This window comes from Aotus nancymaae, unplaced genomic scaffold (assembly GCF_030222135.1).
Source record: "Aotus nancymaae isolate 86718 unplaced genomic scaffold, 86718_ANA_hifiasm-v0.15.2.pri h1tg000059l, whole genome shotgun sequence".
In the NCBI taxonomy this organism is placed as follows: Eukaryota; Metazoa; Chordata; class Mammalia; order Primates; family Aotidae; genus Aotus; species Aotus nancymaae.
In genome coordinates this window covers 14,393,958-14,414,727 of record NW_026988473.1, presented here as the reverse complement: position 1 = coordinate 14,414,727, position 20,770 = coordinate 14,393,958, and the positions used below count along the sequence as shown (strand labels likewise).

General features: G+C 42.5%; 1 protein-coding gene across 32 annotated transcripts in view; it reads right to left on the bottom strand.

Moving 5' to 3' along the window:
* Window positions 1–20,770, bottom strand: part of CELF1 (CUGBP Elav-like family member 1) — a 94,229-nt gene that overhangs the window by 7,438 nt on the left and 66,021 nt on the right. For 14 of the 32 annotated variants that reach the window (XM_012452568.3, XM_021665970.2, XM_064364897.1 and 11 more), the window contains 11 exons: window positions 15,293–15,480; window positions 13,620–13,702; window positions 13,231–13,279; window positions 11,433–11,567; window positions 10,528–10,607; window positions 9,470–9,631; window positions 5,757–5,832; window positions 4,168–4,296; window positions 3,702–3,815; window positions 2,490–2,675; window positions 552–695 (listed from right to left, as the gene is read on the bottom strand). In XM_012452568.3, coding sequence (XP_012307991.1) covers window positions 552–695; window positions 2,490–2,675; window positions 3,702–3,815; window positions 4,168–4,296; window positions 5,757–5,832; window positions 9,470–9,631; window positions 10,528–10,607; window positions 11,433–11,567; window positions 13,231–13,279; window positions 13,620–13,702; window positions 15,293–15,470 — 1,336 coding nt within the window. In that variant the 5' untranslated portion in view covers window positions 15,471–15,480. The remainder of the gene's footprint in view (window positions 1–551; window positions 696–2,489; window positions 2,676–3,701; window positions 3,816–4,167; window positions 4,297–5,756; window positions 5,833–9,469; window positions 9,632–10,527; window positions 10,608–11,432; window positions 11,568–13,230; window positions 13,280–13,619; window positions 13,703–15,292; window positions 15,481–20,770) is intronic. The other 18 variants (XM_012452567.3, XM_064364899.1, XM_012452558.3 and 15 more) reach the window with 3 other exon arrangements.

Sequence of the window (20,770 nt, the reverse complement as noted above, 5' to 3'; positions counted from 1 at the left end):
AACATCTACATGGTTAAGGGTTTTTTCTTTCTTTTTTTGATACAGGGTCTTGCTCTGTCACCCAGGTTGGAGTACAGTGGTGTGACCATGGTTTACTGCAATCTTGGCCCCCTGGGCTCAGGTGATCCTCTCAGCTCAGCCTCTTGAGTAGCTGGGACCACAGGTACACACTACCATGCCTAACTAATTTACTGTAGCCATGAGGTCTCACTCTGTTGCTCACGCTGGTCTTGAACTCTTAGGCTCAAGTGATCCTCCTGCCTTGGCCTCTCAAAGTACTGGGATTTATAGACATGAACCTGGACTGTTTTAAGGTTGTTTTGCAAACCATTTCTGTATATTATTTTTCTTTCTGGAGCAACAGAGTGAGTAGGAATCCTTACCTCCACTACAGCAGTGAGAAAACTGAAGCCCAAAAAGAGGTCATCTGACCTGCCCATGGCCAAGTTAAAACAGCCCAAACTCATATCCAGCTCTTTCTGCAGTCAGCTCCTCCTTTCTCAGCGGTAAAATACTAATCCCACCCTGACACCAGAGAGAAGCCAACATACCAAAACACTTGCTCAGGTTTGTCTGCTTGTCTATGAAAACCTTGGCAGACACGACATTCCCAAAGGGCATAAACATCTGCAGCAGGTCCTGATCGCCAAACTCCTGGGGCAGGTGGTAGATGAACAGGTTGGCTCCCTCTGGACCTTCAAAATACCCAGTCATTGGAAAGATATCAGTGTCAAACATGCTTGCCACCCTGTACCAGTGGTCTTTCATTTCTACCTATGTTAAAACTGTCACAATCCCCAAAAATAGAGATTTATCTGGGGAACTAAATAGATTCTCTAAATACAAAGCAAGGAACCAAAGGGCAAACATTAAAATAGATTCCTTCCCTCACATTCAGCCAAACTCCATCTCACTGAGGACATAAGAACTCTACCTGCAGGAAGAGGGAGTGCTGGGATAATAAAGCAGGCCAACTTGTGTGTGGAGCAGACCAGAGACTGCAGGCTCACAGAGGAACACAGCAGAAAAACAGGTTATGAACAAACAGGTTTCCAAATAGTGCCTAGACAGCACAGGGACAGCAAACAGATTGGTAGTTGCCAGAGGCAAGATGTAGAAGCAGGGAATGACTACAAAGGGGCACAGGGAATTTCTAGAGGTGATGGAAATGTTCTAAATCTGTGGTGATGGTGGCAGGACTTGATCTGTTTGTCAATACTCATATTGCCAAAATCAGTGAATTTCATCATATGTAAATTGGACTTCAGTAAAAAGAAATTATAGTTTTAAAAATGCACCCATAATTAACACTGAGCTTGAACACAGAATACACATTCTTCATGTGACTCAATGATTTTCTAACCAAAAAGTTTTATTACAATTGCAGTCCAACCATTCTAGCCACCCTGGCCTCCCTGTTTTTGTCACACACATCAGGGAACACTGCTGTCTTAGGGCTTCGGCACTTGCCGTTCCTATGCCCCTGTCACTCTTCTGTAGATTCAGGCATGGCTTGCTTCCTTACTTCCTTCAGTTCTCTGCTTAAATGTCAACTTAGAGAGACATTATCTTAGCATTCTGGATAAAATGCAGTGCCTCTGGCACTCCCTTTCTTCTCTGCTTGTCATTCTCCAGAGGATCATCTGCAACACCTCATGCTTTCATTTATTTATTGTCTGTCTCCACAGTCTCCACTAAAATATTGGTTCACGCTACATTCTCCCACTACCATATCCCTAGGGGATATAAGTGATTCAGAGCAGGTGAGGTGAGATGAACCAGGACTTCTTTCTGCTGTGGCAGGAGGACATTCATCTCTTTCCCACATTAGTGCTTATACCAACTCCTGGTTATAAAAACCCAGTCAAATCTGAGCATAAAGGTGTCAGCAGGACTTTCTATTCATATAAGTCACCTTCAGGCCTCTTTCTGGCTAGACAGTCTCTCCTAACTTTTTTCTCCTAAATTGAATACCATTTGTGTCAAAAGACATACTTTCCAATCCATCAACTCATGGGCCATAACTCTGTCCTATCACCCCTCAGTTTGCCTTCAATCAGGACAAACATCGATCACAAAGTGAGGAAAATGCCAAATGATATAGCTAAAAGGGACACTGAGACAGGAGACATCCAGACAGAAGATCCTCTGATAGATTTGTAATTCACAGAGAAGACTTTCTAACAAAAACAGATTCTTGTCAAATGTGTCAGATACGATAAGGTCAGTCTGTCCTTTCATCTAAAAACTGCAGCCCAGTCCCAAGAGGGCACACAGAGGTTCTGATCTGAGCCACATCCAGAAAATATTTCAAAAGCAGATGATACTTCAGAGAGTTTCTCAGTCTACACTTGACCCTGTCAAAAAATAACAACAACAAAAGACACTGATCTGACGACCTAGCTGCTACCCTCAGCCTCTGCTCTTTCAGTTCTGGTATAGAAGGAAGAATACCCCCATGCCTGACCCTGATCTCCCTTTGCACTCACCTTCCTTCTGGCTTCCAGCAGCACCAATACTCTGCTGTGTCAGAAGATTCTGGTTGTACAGAGTGGGGAGTGCAGCAGCAGCATATTGCTGGATACCCGAGTAGGCCTGAGTGAGGGCCTCCATGGTGCTCCCGGTGCCATTGGAAAGGCCACTGCTACCCAGGCCACCATTTAAAGCCGCCATTCCTTGGTTGGAGGAAGAGAAGGATTAATATACAAGAAAGATTAAACTGATGCTAAAGACAAGTCTACTTAGGGACATCTAGAAGAGGGAAAACTCCAGAGTTCTCCCCTTCGTCTCCCTCGTTTCTCCCTGAGGAGAAGAACCTATCTGACTGGTTAGATTTCAGGACATTCAGCAGGCCTTGTTAATGGGGACATTAAGAAATGCCATACCAGGGTGTGGTGCTCCCCATTACCTTTATCCAATCTGTGGAGTGACAGGCTCCATTTTCTATCTGGCTGTAATGCCACTTTCTCATACTGAGCTAGAATGTCATAAAAGAAGAGTCCCAGGACTATGAACTCAAAGGGGCACATGTGATTTATGACAAGATGTGGGTGAACCCTACCATTAAAACAGCAGCTAACAGGTACTGAGTACATTCTATGTGCCAGCCACTGTACTATGTGAGGTACTCAGCAGCACTTTATCTATGCTCTCTTTTTTTTTTGGAGACAGAGTCTCACTCTGTCACCAAGGTTGGAGTTCAGTGGTCCAATCATAGCTCACTGCAATGTCAAGCTCCCAGGCTCAAGCAATCCTCCCAGCCTCAGCCTCCTACGTAGCTGGGACTACGGGGCATGCACCACTACACCCAGCCAATTTTTGTAAAGATGGAGGTGTCACTACGTTGCTCAGGCTGGTCTGAACTCCTGACCTACAGTGATCCTCCTGCTTTGGCCTCCCAAACTGCTGGGATTATAGGTGTGAGCCACTGCACTTGGCCTCATTTAATTTTTAACAACCCTTTAAAGTATTCTATTATTCCCACTTCCAAGATGAGAAAATGTCCTTAGAAAGGTAGTCCAAAGTTAGAGCTAGCTAAGGGGCAGAGGTGGGATTTAACTCAGGTCTGATTCAAAATCTCATGATTATTTTTAACTTCACTGGGCCACTGCAATCATTCCAGTAGTGCCCCCACCAGCGTTGTTGAAGATGTGCTACCTGCACAAAGAATGGTCTGATGACAGCCAGGGGCTGCCCCTTACCTGCCAAAGAGCCAACATTGAGGCCAGCTGTTGCTCCAGCTAATGTCTGCAGGGCTCCAAGTGAGGCTATGGGGTTGACAGAATTACTGCTGCTGGAGCTAGGTGAAGACCCTGCTATTAGAAATCCAGGAGTTAAAATTCAACCCATCACTCGCATACTTTTGTCAACAAGAACCAAACACAAGAAAGACTGACACTATCCAAGTATGCTATTTGCAAAGAGGTTTTCAGTTACTAATTATAATAACTGTCCTTGCAGGACACAGAGACAAATAATGGCCACAGCACATTAAAAATCAGGAAGATTTCTCTGAAGTCCAGAAGATGACATTTGAAAATTTGTTGCTCATAATCTGACCTCTCTGGAAATAGGTGTTAACTACTTTCTCTGTCTGGACTCTGCCTTTAAACAGAAAGGATCTGTCCAAGGCACATAATGACACAGTGAGCCCTATTACATGCTTACCTGAACTGGTGAGCACGCTGAGGGGACTGCTGGATGTAGTGAGAGCATTGGTACCACTTGGTGTGTTCTGAGCTGCGCTAGCTGCAGCAGCTAGTGCAGCCAAATTCTGTAACTGCATTGCATTCAACCCTGCAACATCCAAAGCAAGAAATTAGCCAGCAGATAAGGGTGCCTCATATCCATTCCAGCAACGATAGCACACACTGGCAGAGGGCTGGTCCCTGACAAAGAGGAAATGTTCTAGATACTGTTACAAACAATATTACAGGGCTCCAAAAAAGATTCAGATATCACGTATTAAGAAACTTGAAATCATTTCCTCAGAGAAGAGATGCTAATTCAATAGCAAACCACCCCAAGCGTACATTAATAAAAGTGTGAGCAATTGGGAAACCAAGAAAAACTGACTACCATGGGGCCAGGAACACAGAAGAACAATGCCAAAATCTATAGCACAGGATAGGACTGCATCCAGGCCCCTCACTCACCCTTTACAGGGGATTTGCTCTCTGTAATGGAGGGGAACACACAGAAAATGTATCAGAGACGCAAATGTCCAGGAGGAAACAAAGGAGAACACGTGAGAGCAGCAATGAGACAAAGAATAAAGCTACTTCCACTTGAATAGCAGATTCATCACCAGAAAGAGGAGAGAGGAAAAAATCACTGAGTGAAAGACTTCTAAGTAGAGCCTAGGCAAGCAACACAGCTGAAAGAGGAGGAAGAAACCTAAACTGTGCTGTCCATGTTGCAAACCATTTACCAGACAAAAGAAAGAGTGATGGAGTGAGGAGTGAGGGGTGAGGGGAGTGGAAAGAGTAAATGAGAATGAAAATACAACATAGATAACAATCTAGCAACTTTCCAAAAATATAGCCAACTATAATTTCCTGAGACAAAGTGAATGACTATCAATAATTTTCAAACAGCAAAATGCAGTTCACTGAAGACTATGCCTTTCTCAAATGCATTTGGCCTAACCTAAATCCAATGCAGCGGGTGCAGGCACAGGCAGCTTTGGAGTTGCCCCATGGCCTCCCCCCACCAACTCCTGATGGCTCGTGGCTCAGGTTTGTTGTGGTACTCCATTTAAGTTTTCTGTGTATGTTAATAGCAACAACAAAATAGGAATTCACCTAAGAAACAAGTATAAGACACACAGGTAAATTAACTGCCTGGGTTCTAGAAGTTTCAAGGTAGGCAACTGGCATGGAAGCCATCTTTGGCTTTTCGGCAGTCATTGGAAAAATCACTTAATAATGGAAATAAAGAGTTCTTGCATTTTTTTCCCCCTCATCAGAATGGCCTCAGTCTATAGGAGCTAAACAGCTCTTTTCCATATTCTTCTCCAACAGTGACCTAAAAGGTTAGGAGGCAGCAGATAATGTCAGAGCAATGTGGCATCAACTAGCAATAGAGCCACCGTATAGAGACAAGGCAATTGAGTCCTGGGACGTTTATCTTAGGTCAGGTTTATATAATGAGCAAAAAAATGTTTTCGCAGAAACGATGCCAAACTCTCAAGACTGTTGTTAGCTGGGTCTGCTGGCCTGGGTGCTGCTGCTCCTCTGCAGTAGTGAAACACTTACCTCCCATTGGGTGGAGGCTGCTCAGGGTGTTGAGGTTCCCAGAGGAGGCAGTCTGCTGAAGGAGCTGCAAATAAAGCTAGACATTACACCAAAAAACAGAACAAGAGTGAGAGTGAGGGCTGGTTCTGCATCTGGGATAACTCTACAGCACAGCAAAGCGAGAGTGCAGAGGCCCCCAGAGAGAAGAAAGTCAAAGACAAGAACCCAAGCCAACACAACTGAAACATGAGGCTTATGACAGCACAGGACAAAACAACAGCTAAAGCACTGGCCTAGAAGATAGTATGTTCACTAACTACTGAGCCAAGCTCAAGTCCCTGGGCAGCAGAATTCAGCACAGCAGGACAGTAAGCTAAACTTGAGCAGCTGTACAGTCAACTGTGATTACTGTCTGCGAATGAATAACTGGCATTTCCAGTTCCCTTCTCGCAAGTTCTCCTTAGTTAGGTCCACACATCCTACTCTGAAGATTGTTTCCATCTGGATAACCCAATTTCTACCTCACACAACTATTTTAAATATCAAATCTAAGCATTTCAAAGAGTATTTCTTGGAGTTACCCTTTATTGTCACAATGGACCACCTGACTAATAATCACTCCAGCTACACATCTATCTATCCAACCCTATTTACTTACTCCCCTCCAAGTTGGTCTCCACTGTTGCAGATGACCAAATGATTGATGGATTAGGCCATACCAGATTCAGAGTATGTTCTCTTTCAATGATTGTCCCGTGACAAAAAAGTAGAGGGCTTGTCCCTGAGTTTATGGCATTGTTTAATTTGGATACCGGCAAACCACAACCTTCATCTAAGCAGCTTGATGAAAACCTTTGCTCCAACTAAACCCAATTATTATTCCTTATGGAAAATTGGTATTCTTGTACAGGATCCTTTTATTCAACCTGTTTTCTACTCCTATAAACATCTGACCTGGTTCCTCTGTCATGGCGAATCCTTTCAGGCTACAGATCATCGATGAGTTTCAGGAGGTCGACAAACCTCCAGGAACAGAATGGGGGAAAAAAAATGTACCTACACATCCTTTTTTTTACCACTTCTCAGAGGATAAAAAGATTAAAAACCACTCCTCCACGACAGTAGAGCCTGGCTACTTCAAGTCCACATAGTCCAGAAAGAACCTCGTAATTAATGATGATGTACGCACAGTCCATTAGCACCATGTCTACATTTTTTTTATTCTTCTTTTTTTATTTTTCCACTCTTGTTGCCCAGGCTAGAGTGCAATGGCATGATTTCAGCTCACTGCAACCTCTGCCGTCCGTGTTCAAGTGATTCTCCTGCCTGAGCCTCCTGAGTAGCTAAAATTAAAAGCATGTGCCACCACGCTTGGCTAATTTTGTATTTTTAGTAGAGACAGGGTTTCTCCATGTTGGTCAGGCTGGTTTCCAACTCTTGACCTCAGGTGATTTGCCAGTCTCAGTCTCCCAAAGTGCTGGCATTACAGGAGTGAGCCACTGTGCCCAGCCTTTTTCTTCTTAAACACCTTGGGCTATGGGTTCAGTTCCAACTGGTGGACTGTGAATACTATACTTGGTCCCTTCATTTCCCCCTAAATGAGATTAGCTCTTAGGAAGGGGACCATGTCTAACCAAAACAAAGTCAACACAGCTCTCTCAACATATGCCATCATGTACTTGCTGCTAGTGGCAATTACAACAAAGAGGTTAATCTTCCCTAAAAAGGGGCCCCAAAAGTCTCTATGAAAAGCAAATGCATAGCATGCGGACCATTTTCAAAGCATTATTACTTCTGCAGATGATTAAAATATCTCTGAATTTTCTGAACATACAAGCAATGTTTCAGCACTAAGAAACAATTTATTCTGTGAAATATAACCAGGTGCAGTGGCTTCATGCCTGTAATCCCAGCACTTTGGGAGGCCGAGGTAGGCAGATCACTTGAGGTCAGGAGTTTGAGACCAGTCTGGCCAACATAGCAAAACTCTGTCTCTACTAAAAATACACAAATGAGCTGGTCATGGTAGCACATGGCTGTAACCCCAGCTACTTGGGAAGTGGAGGTTGCAGTGAGCAGAGATTGAGCCACTGTACTACAACCTGGACAACAGAGCGAGACTTCAACTCAAAAAGAAAAAAAAAAGCATATATATATATATAACCACCTTCTACCTTTTTTTTTTTTTTTTTTTTTTAACTTCAGAGAAATACTAGGTAGGATACACTGGGATTTCTTTCTTTTTTTGTTTTGAGATGACGTCTCACCCTGTTGCCCAGGCTGGAGTTCACGATCTCAGTTCACTGCAACTTCTGCCTCCTGATTTCAAGCAAATTCTTCTGCTTCAGCTTCTTGGGTCACTGGGATTACAGGTGCCTGTGACCATGCCTGGCTAATTTTTTTGTATTTTTAGTAGAGATGGGGTTTCCCCATGCGGCCAGGCTGGTCTTGAACTCTGGACCTCTTGGACTTCATGCCTGTAATCCCAAAGTGCTGGGACTCTCTTTGGGATTACAAAGGCAATCACCCGCCTCGCGCTCTCAAAGTGCTGGGATCACAGGCGTGAGCCACTGCGCCAAGCCTGAACAGGGATTTCTTATAAGATATTAGAAATATGAAAACCACCAGAACTAAATTAACCAAAATTCAGTACTGTGAGATAGAAATGAGTGCCTTTTGTCTGTTTCCCTACAGAATGATACTTGAAAGAATGAGGAATGAATGACTATACTAGCTATTCCTATGTGAATATTTTTGTATCATCCATACTAATCCAGTGGTTTCACCATTAACAGCTTGAGATGACCTTTTTCCTTTTTGACTCACAGATGGGTGGTTTTAAGTGTCTTGTGTTGGCTGAAATTCTTTTCAGTTACCCTGTAACATATACATTACAGACCTAGTAAATCTAAATCACAAATTGGAGCCAGACCTTCTTGTGGACTACATGGCTCACAAAAACAGAGAGATCAAATTAAAGGAATTCTATTTATAATATGGTAAACTTGAATAGCACCTGTAATCCCAGCACTCTGAGAGGCAGAAAAGGGTGGATCACCTGAGGTCATGAGTTCGAGACCAGCCTGGCCAACACAGTGAAAGCCCATTTCTACTAAAAATACAAAAATTAGCCGGGCATGGTGTGCTACTGTAGTCTCAGCTACTAGCTACTTGGGAGGCTGAGGGAGGAGAATCACTTGAACCCGGGAGGCAGAGGTTGTAGTGAGCCGAGATTGTGCCACTGCACTCCAACCTGGGCAACGGAGTAAGTGAGGTTCCATCTCAAAAAAAAAAAAAATCTTGATCTCTCAAGTCCACTGAAAGAAAACATTTACCATACTCTTCAGGAAAGAATGAATAAAGATTTTAATGATTCCCTCCTCATCTGGTGGAAACAGATATGGAGAAAGACACTTAGTTAAGATTCCCTCAGGAATTTCTTTCTTGAGGGCAAGGACACAAGATGCTTCTAAATCTTTAAAACAGGAAATCAGGAATTCGCTTTAGTTGCAGCAAAAGCCTCAAGATACAACCAGAGATGCATGTCCAGAGATATATATGTAGAGCAAGAGAGACTTAACGGGACTAAAAGAAACAGTACTACCTGAATTTTTAAATACAATTTCTAAATGCCAAAAGTTGTAAATGCCACTGTGTTTGTTAGCTAGGGACAGCAGAAGAATAAACAGCTGGGAGCTTGCACAGTCTGCAGAAAGCAAACCACAAAGACTCACTGCTAAATACTGGGGTCCAAGAGTATTGAGACCAGCAAGGTTTCCCCACACAGATGCTGCGCTGATTTGTTGCATCTGCTGCTGGAGCTGCTGGGCCATTCTCTTCTGTTCTTTGTCCTTCTGAGTATCAGCAAATTTTACCACCATGGGTGATGAGCAACCCTGTGAAAACACCAAAACCAAAGGGTCAAATTCCTCCTTCTGGGAACAGAAAAAAATCTTCCTTTTAGATGACATGTAGGTTACATTCTAATTTCATTCACTGCCAAATGATTCTCCTCATGATAGACACAAGTGCGAAGAAACTGTAATCCCAGCAGTTTGGGAGGTCAAAGCGGGGGGATCACTTAAGGTCAAGAATTCAAGACCAGCCTGGACAACATGGTGAAACCCTGACTATTAAAAACACAAAAATTAGCTGGGTATGGTGGCGCACACCTGTAATCCCAGCTACTTGGGAGGCTGAGGCAGAAGGATTGCTTGAACCCAGGAGGCAGAGGTTGCAGTGAGCCACGATCATGCTACTGCACTCCAGCCTGGGTGACAGAACGAGACTGTGTCTCAAAAAAAAACGGAAAATTAAAGGCCAGGAGTAGTGGCTTGCACCTGTAATCCCAGCACTTTGGGAGGCTGAGGTGGGCAGGTCATTTGAGCCCAGGAATTTTAGACCAGCTCGGGTAACATGACAAAACTGTCTCTATAAAAAAAATATGAAAATTAACCGGGCATGCTCGTGTGTACCTGTAATCCCAGCTACCAGGGAGGCAGAGGTGGGGGGATCACTTGAGCCTGGGAGGTTGGGGCTGCAGTGAGCCATAATCTTCCCACTTCACTCCAGCCCAGGTGACAAAGTAAGACCCCATCTCAAAAAAAGGGACAGGGGGAGCAAGTATTTCCAGTATGTTAATTTTAAAGAAATCAGCAGTTTTTAACTTGAAGATGCTGGCTGTTTAACTTTCTGGGCAATCAGATGCTACAAATGCTGCTGGACTTTAATGGCCAACTGTCCCAGCATTCCCAGGCTGAGGAATTTGCCCCATCACCTATCTGCTCCCTACCTCCATGGTCTGTGCTTGGTGCATTGCCTTGATAGCCGTCTGTGCCATGGCTCTTGTTGTAAAAGTCACAAATGCACAACCTGGTAAGAGAAGAGTCAGTAACTCATGCATTCATTTATTTCTCTGACAGACATTTACTGAACATCTACTATGTGCTGACTATCATGCTAGCAATACAGACACAGTCCCTGTTTTCAGGGGATCACATGCTGGTATGTTGCAACAGGGTGAGATGTGCTATAATGAAAAACCAGAGAACGACTGACAGGAAAAAAAAAAGTGCCTGAAGGGAGAAAGGAGGAATAATATCCTCTAATTCCACTTGAAAATAAAACTGGAGAAGTATTTCCATTTTGGAATCAAGAATCCTACAAAGCATCAAAAGAGAAAATTTTAATACATGACAGTGAAATACAGAATGTAGACTCCTTAGAGGGTTGAGAGACAAAAAGAATGAACAGGAGGAGTCAAGACAGGACGTAGATAGACGGCAGGAAGCAGCAGGCCCAACCTCTTTATCTTGACTGGGCCATGTAGGCTAGGGAATCACTGTAGCTCATTTCCACTGGTCTAATTAAAAAGATTTCTGCCTAGTTTGTGTGCTGTTCTTAGGGTATCTGAATTGTAATCTCAGCACTTTGGGAGGCCAAGGTGAGAGGACTGTTTGAGCCCAGGAATTCAAAACCAGCCTGAGCAACACAGGAAGAAACTTAAAAATTAGTTGGGTATCATGGTGCATGCCTGTGGTCCCAGCTACTCAGGAGGCTAATCCAGGGAGGTTCAGGCTGCAGTTAGTTGTGAATGCACCACTGTACTCCAGCCTGGATAAGAGAGGGAAAGATCTTGTCTCCAAAACAAAACAAAACAAAACAACCAGATTATTTAAAAGCTAAAACTGTACCTACCTCGGCTCAGTCCATCAGGTCCCCGCAATATCCGGCATTCTTCAATCTGTCCAAATGAAGAGAACATGACTCGGATGTCATTTTCAGTGCACTTCTTGGAAATCATACCAATAAACAGCTTCCTGTCTTCCACTGCTAAGAGAGTAAAACACAAAAGACTTGAATATTATTACTAAAAGATGCAATGTGGCACAGACTCGGTAGCCAGACCGCCTGGATTTGAATCCTGGCTCTGTGCCTTCATACCATATTTCACAGATTCCAAGACACACATTTGTTTTTCAATTTTCACATCTCTCCTTATAACCAATTTATCTTAAAATTATAATTAAAAGCATTTAGATGAAATATGGTAGCTTTGTAATCTTGTTAAAGTTACTTAACCATTCTGTGCCTGTTTCCTCATCTGATTAATGGGAACAATCAGGTTTACTTCAAAGGGTAACAGTAGCTGTTAAATGCAAAGTACCTGGCATCTTCTCTAGTCCTTTGTATTATTTGCTCTTTTTGAGACAGGGTCTCGTTGTCACCCAGGTTGGGGTGCAGTGGCATGATCATGGTTTACTGCAGCCTTGACCTGTCAAGTTCAAGCAATCTTCCCACCTCAGCTTCCCAAATAGCTGGGACCACAGGTGTATACCACCACACCTTTGCAGAGAGGTCTCACTCTGTTGCCAAGGCTGGTCTCAGACTACTGGGCTCAAGCAATCCTCTGGCCTCAGCCTCTTAAAGTGCTGTGATTAAAGGTGTGCACCAATGCACCCAGATAGCATTGTTTGCTCTTACCAGCAATACTTCTACTAAAGACGAGGTTTTCACACTTACTTGATATGACAAAATGGAAGAGAACAGACCTTTCAGTGAGTGTAACTGTCTACTTTTCTGATTAGATCTTTCAGTAAGTGTAACTGTCTACTTTTCAGATTTTTTTTTTTTTTTTTTGAGACTGAGTCTCGCTCTGTTGATCAGGCTGGAGTGCAGTGGCGCAATCTTAGCTCACTGTAACCTCCGCCTCCTGGGTTAAAGCGATTCTCCTGTCTCAGCCTCCTGAGTAGCTGGGATTACAGGTGTGCGCCACCATACAGGGCTAATTTTTATGTTTTTAGTAGAGACGTGATTTCACCATGTTGGCCAGGCTGATCTCAAACTACTGACCTCAGGTGATCCCAAAGTGCTGGGATTACAGGTATGAGCTACCAGCCTGGCCCTATTTTCTTGAGGATTAAGTTCTCCTTCCTAATTTGCTCATTTTGCCCCCTCATTCCTGACCAAAAGAAATTATACTGACCAAGTATATTCATTCCAGTTCATTCTACAATGTTCTTACATTTTTCTATCAGCTCTATTCTCATTTATTTATCATATTTTAAAGAAAAAACTGAGATAATGTAGACAATGGATTACTTAAAGCACAATTCAATTCAAATATTCTAAGAACAGCAAACAAACTAGACAGAAATCTTTTTTTTTTGAAACAAGAGTCTCATTCTGTTGCCCAGGCAAGAGTGCACTGGTGCGATCTTGGCTCACTGCAACCTCTGCCTCCTGTGTTCAAGCAATTTTCTCATGCCTTAGCCTCCCGAGTAGCTGAGATTACAGGCATGCACAACCACACCTGGCTAATATTTGTAGTTTTAGTAGAGATGGGGTTTCATCATGTTGGCCAGGCTGGTCTCGAACTTCTGGCCTCAAGCAATCCACCTGTGTTGGCCTCCCAAAGTGCTGGGATTACAAGCATAAGCCACCATGCCCGGCCTAGACAGAAATCTTAAGGGGAAAAGTGTATATATTTGCTTACCATTGTTCTTCTCACTGTCAGCAGGTTTCATTTGTATAGGGTGATGCATCTAAAAAGGAAAATTATGATTATCATCACTGACATTGATGGCATTCAGAAACATATATGTACTCTAAATATCAGAACTAGAGCTTTAAAGAGTTCTCTCTGAACTCATGTCTACTTCATGATCTTTTCCCAGAAAATAAATATGAGTCAATAAGTCAAAATACACAAGACTCTTAATCGAGAGAGAACTGTCAGGTAATCTCTGAAGTGCTCCCTTTATATCAATTCCTGCAGCAGTTACCTTTTCCCCAAAATGTTTCTCAGTGTGTGCCAGATATGTATAAGTATATCCCATCTATCAAAATTACCACATTTACATTTACTAGTGGGAGCTTTCTTACCCCTGGGAGGACTTTCATGTTGTGAAGAGCATTCTGAGCTTCTAATGCAGCTTTACGGGTGTAAAATGTAACAAAACAGCACCCTGCAATAAATAAGATTTCATAAAATCAAACTTTGAAAGCAGAGAATTCCTGGAGCAATCGTTCCTCCACTGACATTATCAGATCTTAAAAGAGAGGGCTGGGTTTATTAAAATTAGTGAAAAGGGTAGGGGAGGGTAGTGGAAAAGAATGAATATGAGTATCTAGCAGGAAATGAGATTATTTTCAATGCACTTATTGTTTCAGTCTCCTCCTAGTTACATTATGTCTTATTTAGCTGCTCATATAAATTCTCTCGAAAAGATGACTTCTCTTATAAAGAAAGGTTATGAGCCATTTGATTCAATCCACCCTACTTGGAACACCAGGTGGTATATGAGACAAGAAGACAGACGGGACTCTATACTTTTGCAGCTTGTAGTCTACCAGGAACTCTTTCTTTCACTGCTCTCTCAGAATAAACCATTCCCTACTTCATAGCCAGATTCTACCATATGCCTCAAGCATAATTATCATTTATTAAATTATAAAATGACTTAAGAGCAAGCACCTCTTAACATCTTTTTTTGGACTCTCGGTTCTCATCAAATATAATTAAGCTTCTAAAAGCACATGGTGCTGCCTCAGATCTGTAGATTTTGAGCTTTGTATCTTTATTGCGGGTAAGAGGGGAGGAAGTATATCTTGTAAATCTTGGGCTTCAATGTTCTCGCATTCCCATATTCTCATGAGATACAATACAGAGTTCTTTCAAAATCATGCTGCAGCACTTAGGATTATAAATTACTATTGCTAGTCATGTTCAGAAACTATTATTCTATATCTTTTTTAGTTAACTATGCCAAAAGGAGAAAGGAATTCCTCTGCTTCTAGATCCTCAGCTATTAAGTTGGTTTCAAATATGACAATCATGCTTGCTCACATTTGCACTGTTGAACAGTTTTCACAGAAAATTACTTGAAAACTGGTCAAACGGAAAATAAGAACACATCTGTGTGTATATGGGGCAAAGTTAATACCTATCTACCATCAGTCCTGTCAAACTTCCACTCTGCTTGGCATTTCTGGAAGCAACTCAGCCTTTCTTCTCCTGTTCATTTTGTAGCAACAGCAAACAAGTTGCCTAAACAAATTCTTTCTATTTGATAAACCATCCTGCAAGGCCTCTGTAATACTAACAAGAAACCTATAGGTTATGTGGACAGTCTTTCTCTTTTAGCTTATGCTAACCCAAACACTGAATAAAATTTTATATGGTTTACTTTTATTTTACCTTTGTCATTCTGGTCCCAAGATCAAATGAGACACTCATGTGAGTCTGTCTCTTAAATTCAGAGTCCTCACAAAGGACTGCCCAAGATCCAATTTACAAATTATCCTCATGCTATCACCTTAACTTTTTAAAGCCATTAAATGTGTTTGAATTACAAGATATTACTACTACAAAAGGATGGATGTTTTTCCCAATAGACAGACAGACAGGAGTATTTTGGCAATGAGAGAAAGCATGGACATGAAAGAAATTACATATAAAAATCAAATTTTGTTGTATCCTGTTAAAAACCCAAAGCCCTCAACTGCTCTGAGAGTCAGTGGAAAAAATAAGATAAATCAAAACCCAAAACCCTGACCTTTGCTCTGAGGAGGGTTTTGGCTCCTATCCCTTAGGACGTTGATTTCATATACAGCACCATACTGTTCGAAGAGTTCCCGCAAGTCCTTCTCAGACCAGGTCCTTGGAACCTGGCCCACAAACATCTTGATAGCATCAAGATCTGGTTGGTCTGGGTGGTCCAGGGTGCCGTTCATTTTCTTTGAGCTGTGTGAGATAAAATGCAACTTCTATTATGTAATAATGTTGCTTTCCAGAGGAAATTTTCTTTTCTTTAATGACCTTAACTACTTCTGAGATTATACGGGAAAAAAACACTTCTTTCACTACTTCCATTCAGTTTACTAGAGTTCCTTGGTTCTCCTTCACCATGGCCACCCATTCCATCAGATGCCAAATTAAATTCACCATTCTGATTGGGACACCCCAGTTATTACCAAGAAACCGACAATTGTACATTTCTTGTGTAGCATGAGAATTATCATGCTAGAGGAAGAAACACGATCAAGTTTTAATAACTTTTAAGCATAGTTAACAAAACAAACACTAAAAAGAAGGCCCATAAAATAACAAAGGACTAATGATTACAAATAAGATTCTGAACACTTCAGTGTACACAATGACAGGTGAAGTTTCCTTTCAGAAGTTAGAATAGAAGCACTTGATTTCCAAGGCCTAAACTAAGGACTAGACTGCTGGCTTTTCAATGTAGATGACTCATGCATAATTATAATGCTCTTGAGTTAGGTCTCCAGACCAAAACAGAGCTCTGCCTCTTAAATTTCCAGATGATTGTGCAATGAACATAAACAATGTTGCCATCATTCTAGTTTTTCTGTTTTGGAGTTATCTAATTTACTGCTATTACTCTAAGACCAGCTAGATTCCCATACTGAGTGCAACCATTTTAACAGCCCCAAATTCCTCCAATCTTACCACATTGTACTTATAATTCTCCTATTTCAGTTTTATTACCTTTAGAACCTGAAGGATAATCAGCTATTTTAATACTTTCATTCCTTTCTTGCCACTGTAAAGAGCCTAGGTGAATTCTTACACTATAGATGTTTCCACTCAAAACACACCTTTTTTTTTTTTTTGGAGACGGAATTTCACTCATCACCCAGGCTGGAATGCAATGGCGCAATCTCAACACACTGCAACCTCCATCTCCTGGATTCAAGCGCTTCTCCTGCCTTAGCCTCCAGAGTAGCTGGGATTAAAGGCACCTGCCACCACGCCCAGCTAATTTTTGTATTTTTAGTACAGACGAGGTTTCACCATGTTGGCCTGGCTAGTCTCAAACTCCTGACCTCAGGTGATCCACCTGCCTCAGCCTCCAAAAATGCTGGGATTACAGGTGTGAGCCACTGCATCCAGCCTCATACCATCTATTTCAAAGTCCTTCTTTCTAGCTGTTTCTAAATTTAACTCTAAACATTTATGTAAACCATTAATAACTTAAATTCCACATAACCAGCCCATTAGCTTTCCTATTAGTACTTGCTTAATCCAAAAATCAGATATTAAAAATTGCCAGGTTCTAATATCCAATCCCACGTGTGTGTGTGCTTTTTTTAAAGACAGAGTTTCACTTTTATTGCCCAGGCTGAAGTGCAATGGCGTGATCTCAGCTCACTGCAACCTCCACCTCCCAGATTCAAGCAATTTTCCTGCCTCAGCCTCCCAAGTAGCTGGGATTAAAGGCATGTGTCACCACGCCTGGTTAATTTTGTATTTTTAGTAGAGATGGGGTTTCACCATTTTGGGCAGGCTGGTCTTGAACTCCTGACCTCAGGTGATCCACCCACCTCAGTCTCCCAAGGTGCTGGGATTACAAGTGTGAGCCACCACACTCGGCCAACGTGCTAGTTTTCTTTCAACAACAAAATCATTTTTCCACCATTGCTATCTTCTGAATAGTGTCTGAAGATCCTTAAGAATGCTCATTCTATGAAAGTTACTCAACTTCTTTTATTTCCTCTTTTTTCTTTTTCTTTTTTTTTTTTTTGAAATGAAGTTGCACTCCGTCACCCAGGCTGGAGAGTAGTGGCGCCATCTTGGTTCACTGCAACATCTGCCTCCTGGGTTCAAGTGATTCTCCTGCCTCAGCCTTCCAAGTAGCTGGGATTACAGGCACGTGCCATCACGCCAGGATAATTTTTTGTATTTTTAGTAGAGACGGGGTTTTCCCATGTTGGCCAGGCTGGTCGCAAACTGCTGAACTCAGGTGATCTGCCTGCCTCGGCCTCCCAAAGTGCTGGAATTACAGGCATGAGCCACCACACCTGGTCTATTTATTTTTTATTTGAGAGAGATTCTCTCTGTTGCCCAGGCTGGAGTTCAGAGTCACAATCTCACCTCACTGCAACCTCTACCTCCCAGGTTCAAGTGATTCTTGTGTCTGAGCCTCCTTAGTAGCTGGGATTACAGGCATACACCAACACGCCTGGTTAATTTTTGTATTTTTAGTAGAGACAGGATTTCGTCATGTTGGCCAGGTCCTGAACTTCTGACCTCAAGTGATCCACCTGCCTTGGCCTCCCAAGTGCTGGGATTACAGGCATGAGTAACCATGCCCAGTCCCAAATCTTTTTTAACACTTACAGGGATTATTCTCACATCACCTTTGATGACTCTAGCACTATCTAAATGTCAAAAGCCATAAGACAAATGGCATATAGACCAATTCCTGAACCTACATCTGTGAAGGTTCCCCATATTCTTCCAGGTTAATCAGCTACAATCCTAAAACTCCAACAGTACTAAATTTCCACCTTCGTTGTGGAAATTCTAGCATTAAAATTATGCTTAACACCTTTTAACATAATCAGGCTGTATCCACCTCTTCCAAACTAGACTGACAACTCCTTGCAGGTAGAAACTATTTCCTATTCATTCTTGTAACCATACCTGGTATAGTATCTGGTTCAAAGTAAGCACTCAAATGTGTGAAGGAAGAAATTTTTTTTTTTAGACAGAGTCTTGCTCCGTTGCCAGGAGCCAGGCTGGAGTGCAGTGGTGCAATCTTGGCTCACTGCAACCTCTGCAATTCTCCTGCCTCAGCCTTCTGAGTAGCTGGGACTACAGGCGTGCCCCATCCAGCTAATTTTGTATTTTTAGTAGAGATGGGGTTTCACCATGTTGGCCAGAATGGTCTTGATCTCTTGAGCTTGTGATCCACCTGCCTTGGCCTCCCAAAGTGCTGGGATTACAGGCATGAGCCACCGCGCCCGGCCAGGAAGAAATTTCTTAAGTCTCAACAGTTCCCATTTAAGCAATTAGCTCTGATAAAATGAGTGCTATACACAAAAACAGCACTCAAATTTAATAGCAGCTATTATCTCCTATAATCATTTGATTGCCACAAGATCAATATGCCTTTTTCTTTTAAAGACAAGGTCTTGCTGTGTTACCCAGGCTGAAGTGCAGCGGCGTGACCACTGCTCACTGCAGCCTCAACCTCCCGGGCTCAAGCAATTCTCCTACCTCAGCATTCCCAGTAGCTAAAACTACAGGTGCAGCTGGGCGCAGTGGCTCATGCCTGTAATCCCAGCACTGTGGGAGGCCAAGGCGGACGGTTCACCTGAGATCTGGAGTTCGAGACCAGCCTGACTAACATGGTGAAACCCTGCCTCTTAAAAAAAAAAAAAAATTTAAAAAACAAAAAACTACAGGTGCTTGCCACCACACCTGGCTAGCTTTTAAACTTTTTGTAGACAGAGGGTCTCACTATGTTGCCAGGGCTGGTCTGTAACTCCTGGGCTCACATGATTCTCCCACCTCAGCCTCCCAAAGTGCTAGGGATTATAGGCATGAGCTACCACGCCTGGACTGTTTTCTTTTCAGTGCTTTAGACTGCATCATTTTACTGGTTTTCCTGTAATCTGTTAATTTAAAACGTATGGCAGATCATGGCAAAAACATGATGTGACTGCTTTTAAACACTTAATCCTAATGTTCCAAAAGAAAGCAGCTACCATGATGAAAAAAGCCCTATGGCCGGGCCGAGTGGCTCACGCCTATAATCCTAGCACTGTGGGAAGCCGAGGCACGTGGATCATTTGAGGTCAAGAGTTTGAGACTGGCCTGGCAAACATGGTGAAACTCTACCAAAAAATACTAAAGAATTAGCTGGGTGTGGTGGCGTGTGCCTATAATCCCAGGTACTCAGGAGGCTGAGGCATGAGAATCGCTTGAACTTGGGAGGCAGAGGTTGCAGTGAGCCGAGGTCAGGCCATTACAATCTAGCCTGGGTGACAGAGTGAGACCTTGCCTCAAAAGTAAAGTGGCCGGGCATGGTGGCTCACGCCTATAATCCCAGTACTTCAAAAGGCTGAGCTGGGTGGATTACCTGAGGTCAGGAGTTTGAGACCAGCCTGACCAACATAGTGAAACCCCATCTCTACTAAAAATACAAAAATTATCTGGGTGTGGCGGTGCACGTCTGTAGTCCCAGCTACTCGGAAGGCTGAGGCAGGAGATTCGCTTGAACCAAGGAGGCAGAGGTTGCAATGAGCCAAGTTCGTACCATTGCACTCCAGCCTGGACAACAAGAACGAAACTCTATCTCAAAAAAAAGAAAGAAAGAAAGCCCTATAACCAGCGAAACACTGACTGTTACTCTCTACAACCTGTCCCAACAACTTTAATTATCAGTTGTAATAGCATTTACTAAAATGTTGCTAATCTCTCATTATATTTCTATTCTGGAGAGGGTTAACAAAGAACCCCAATGGTGCCCAGCATATGTTTTGATAAGGAAGCTGACAGCTATTTCTGAAAAGCAGTTTTATCAATCTGTATTACATTGGAGCCAACAGCTCCCAGCTTGCCCCTCCCCTCTGTTGTGTGCCAATTCTAAACTTTTGCATACTGTTTAGTGCAAAAGCATAAACGCAAGTCAATATATGTAGATTACAGTTTACCAAAAAGTTTAATAGAAACTCAAGATTCTAGACAAATGTCCTCCTCTGCTCTTCTTTAACTCTCCAAATCCTTCTTTATTTTTTGTCTACCTACACCATGAACCTCCCCTTCCCTGTTTATATATCAATTCAACAGCCAGAAGACTCCCATAGAGTAGTGTTGTTTAAAGTGTGGCCCAAGAGGTTGGGCACAGTGGCTCACTTGAGCTCAGGAGAGTTTAAGACCAGCCTGAACAACATGGTGAAACCCTGTCTCTACTTAAAAAAAAAAAAAAAAAAAAAAAATTAGCCGGGTGTGGTGGCACACACCTGTAGTCCCAGCTACTTGGGAGGCAGAGGCTACAGTGAGCCAGTATCATGCTACTGCACTCCAGCCTGGATGACAGAGGGAGACTGTCTTTTAAAACAAAACAAAACAAACAAACAAAAAAACCCCACAAAGTGTGGCCTAAGGACCAGGGGCAATCTTCAAACTTAACTCTAGAAATTTTTACAGAAATTAAACTGAGCAATTTTGTACTTGTTCCATCTAATAATATAAAATACAAACTCATACCTTTTTATTTTTT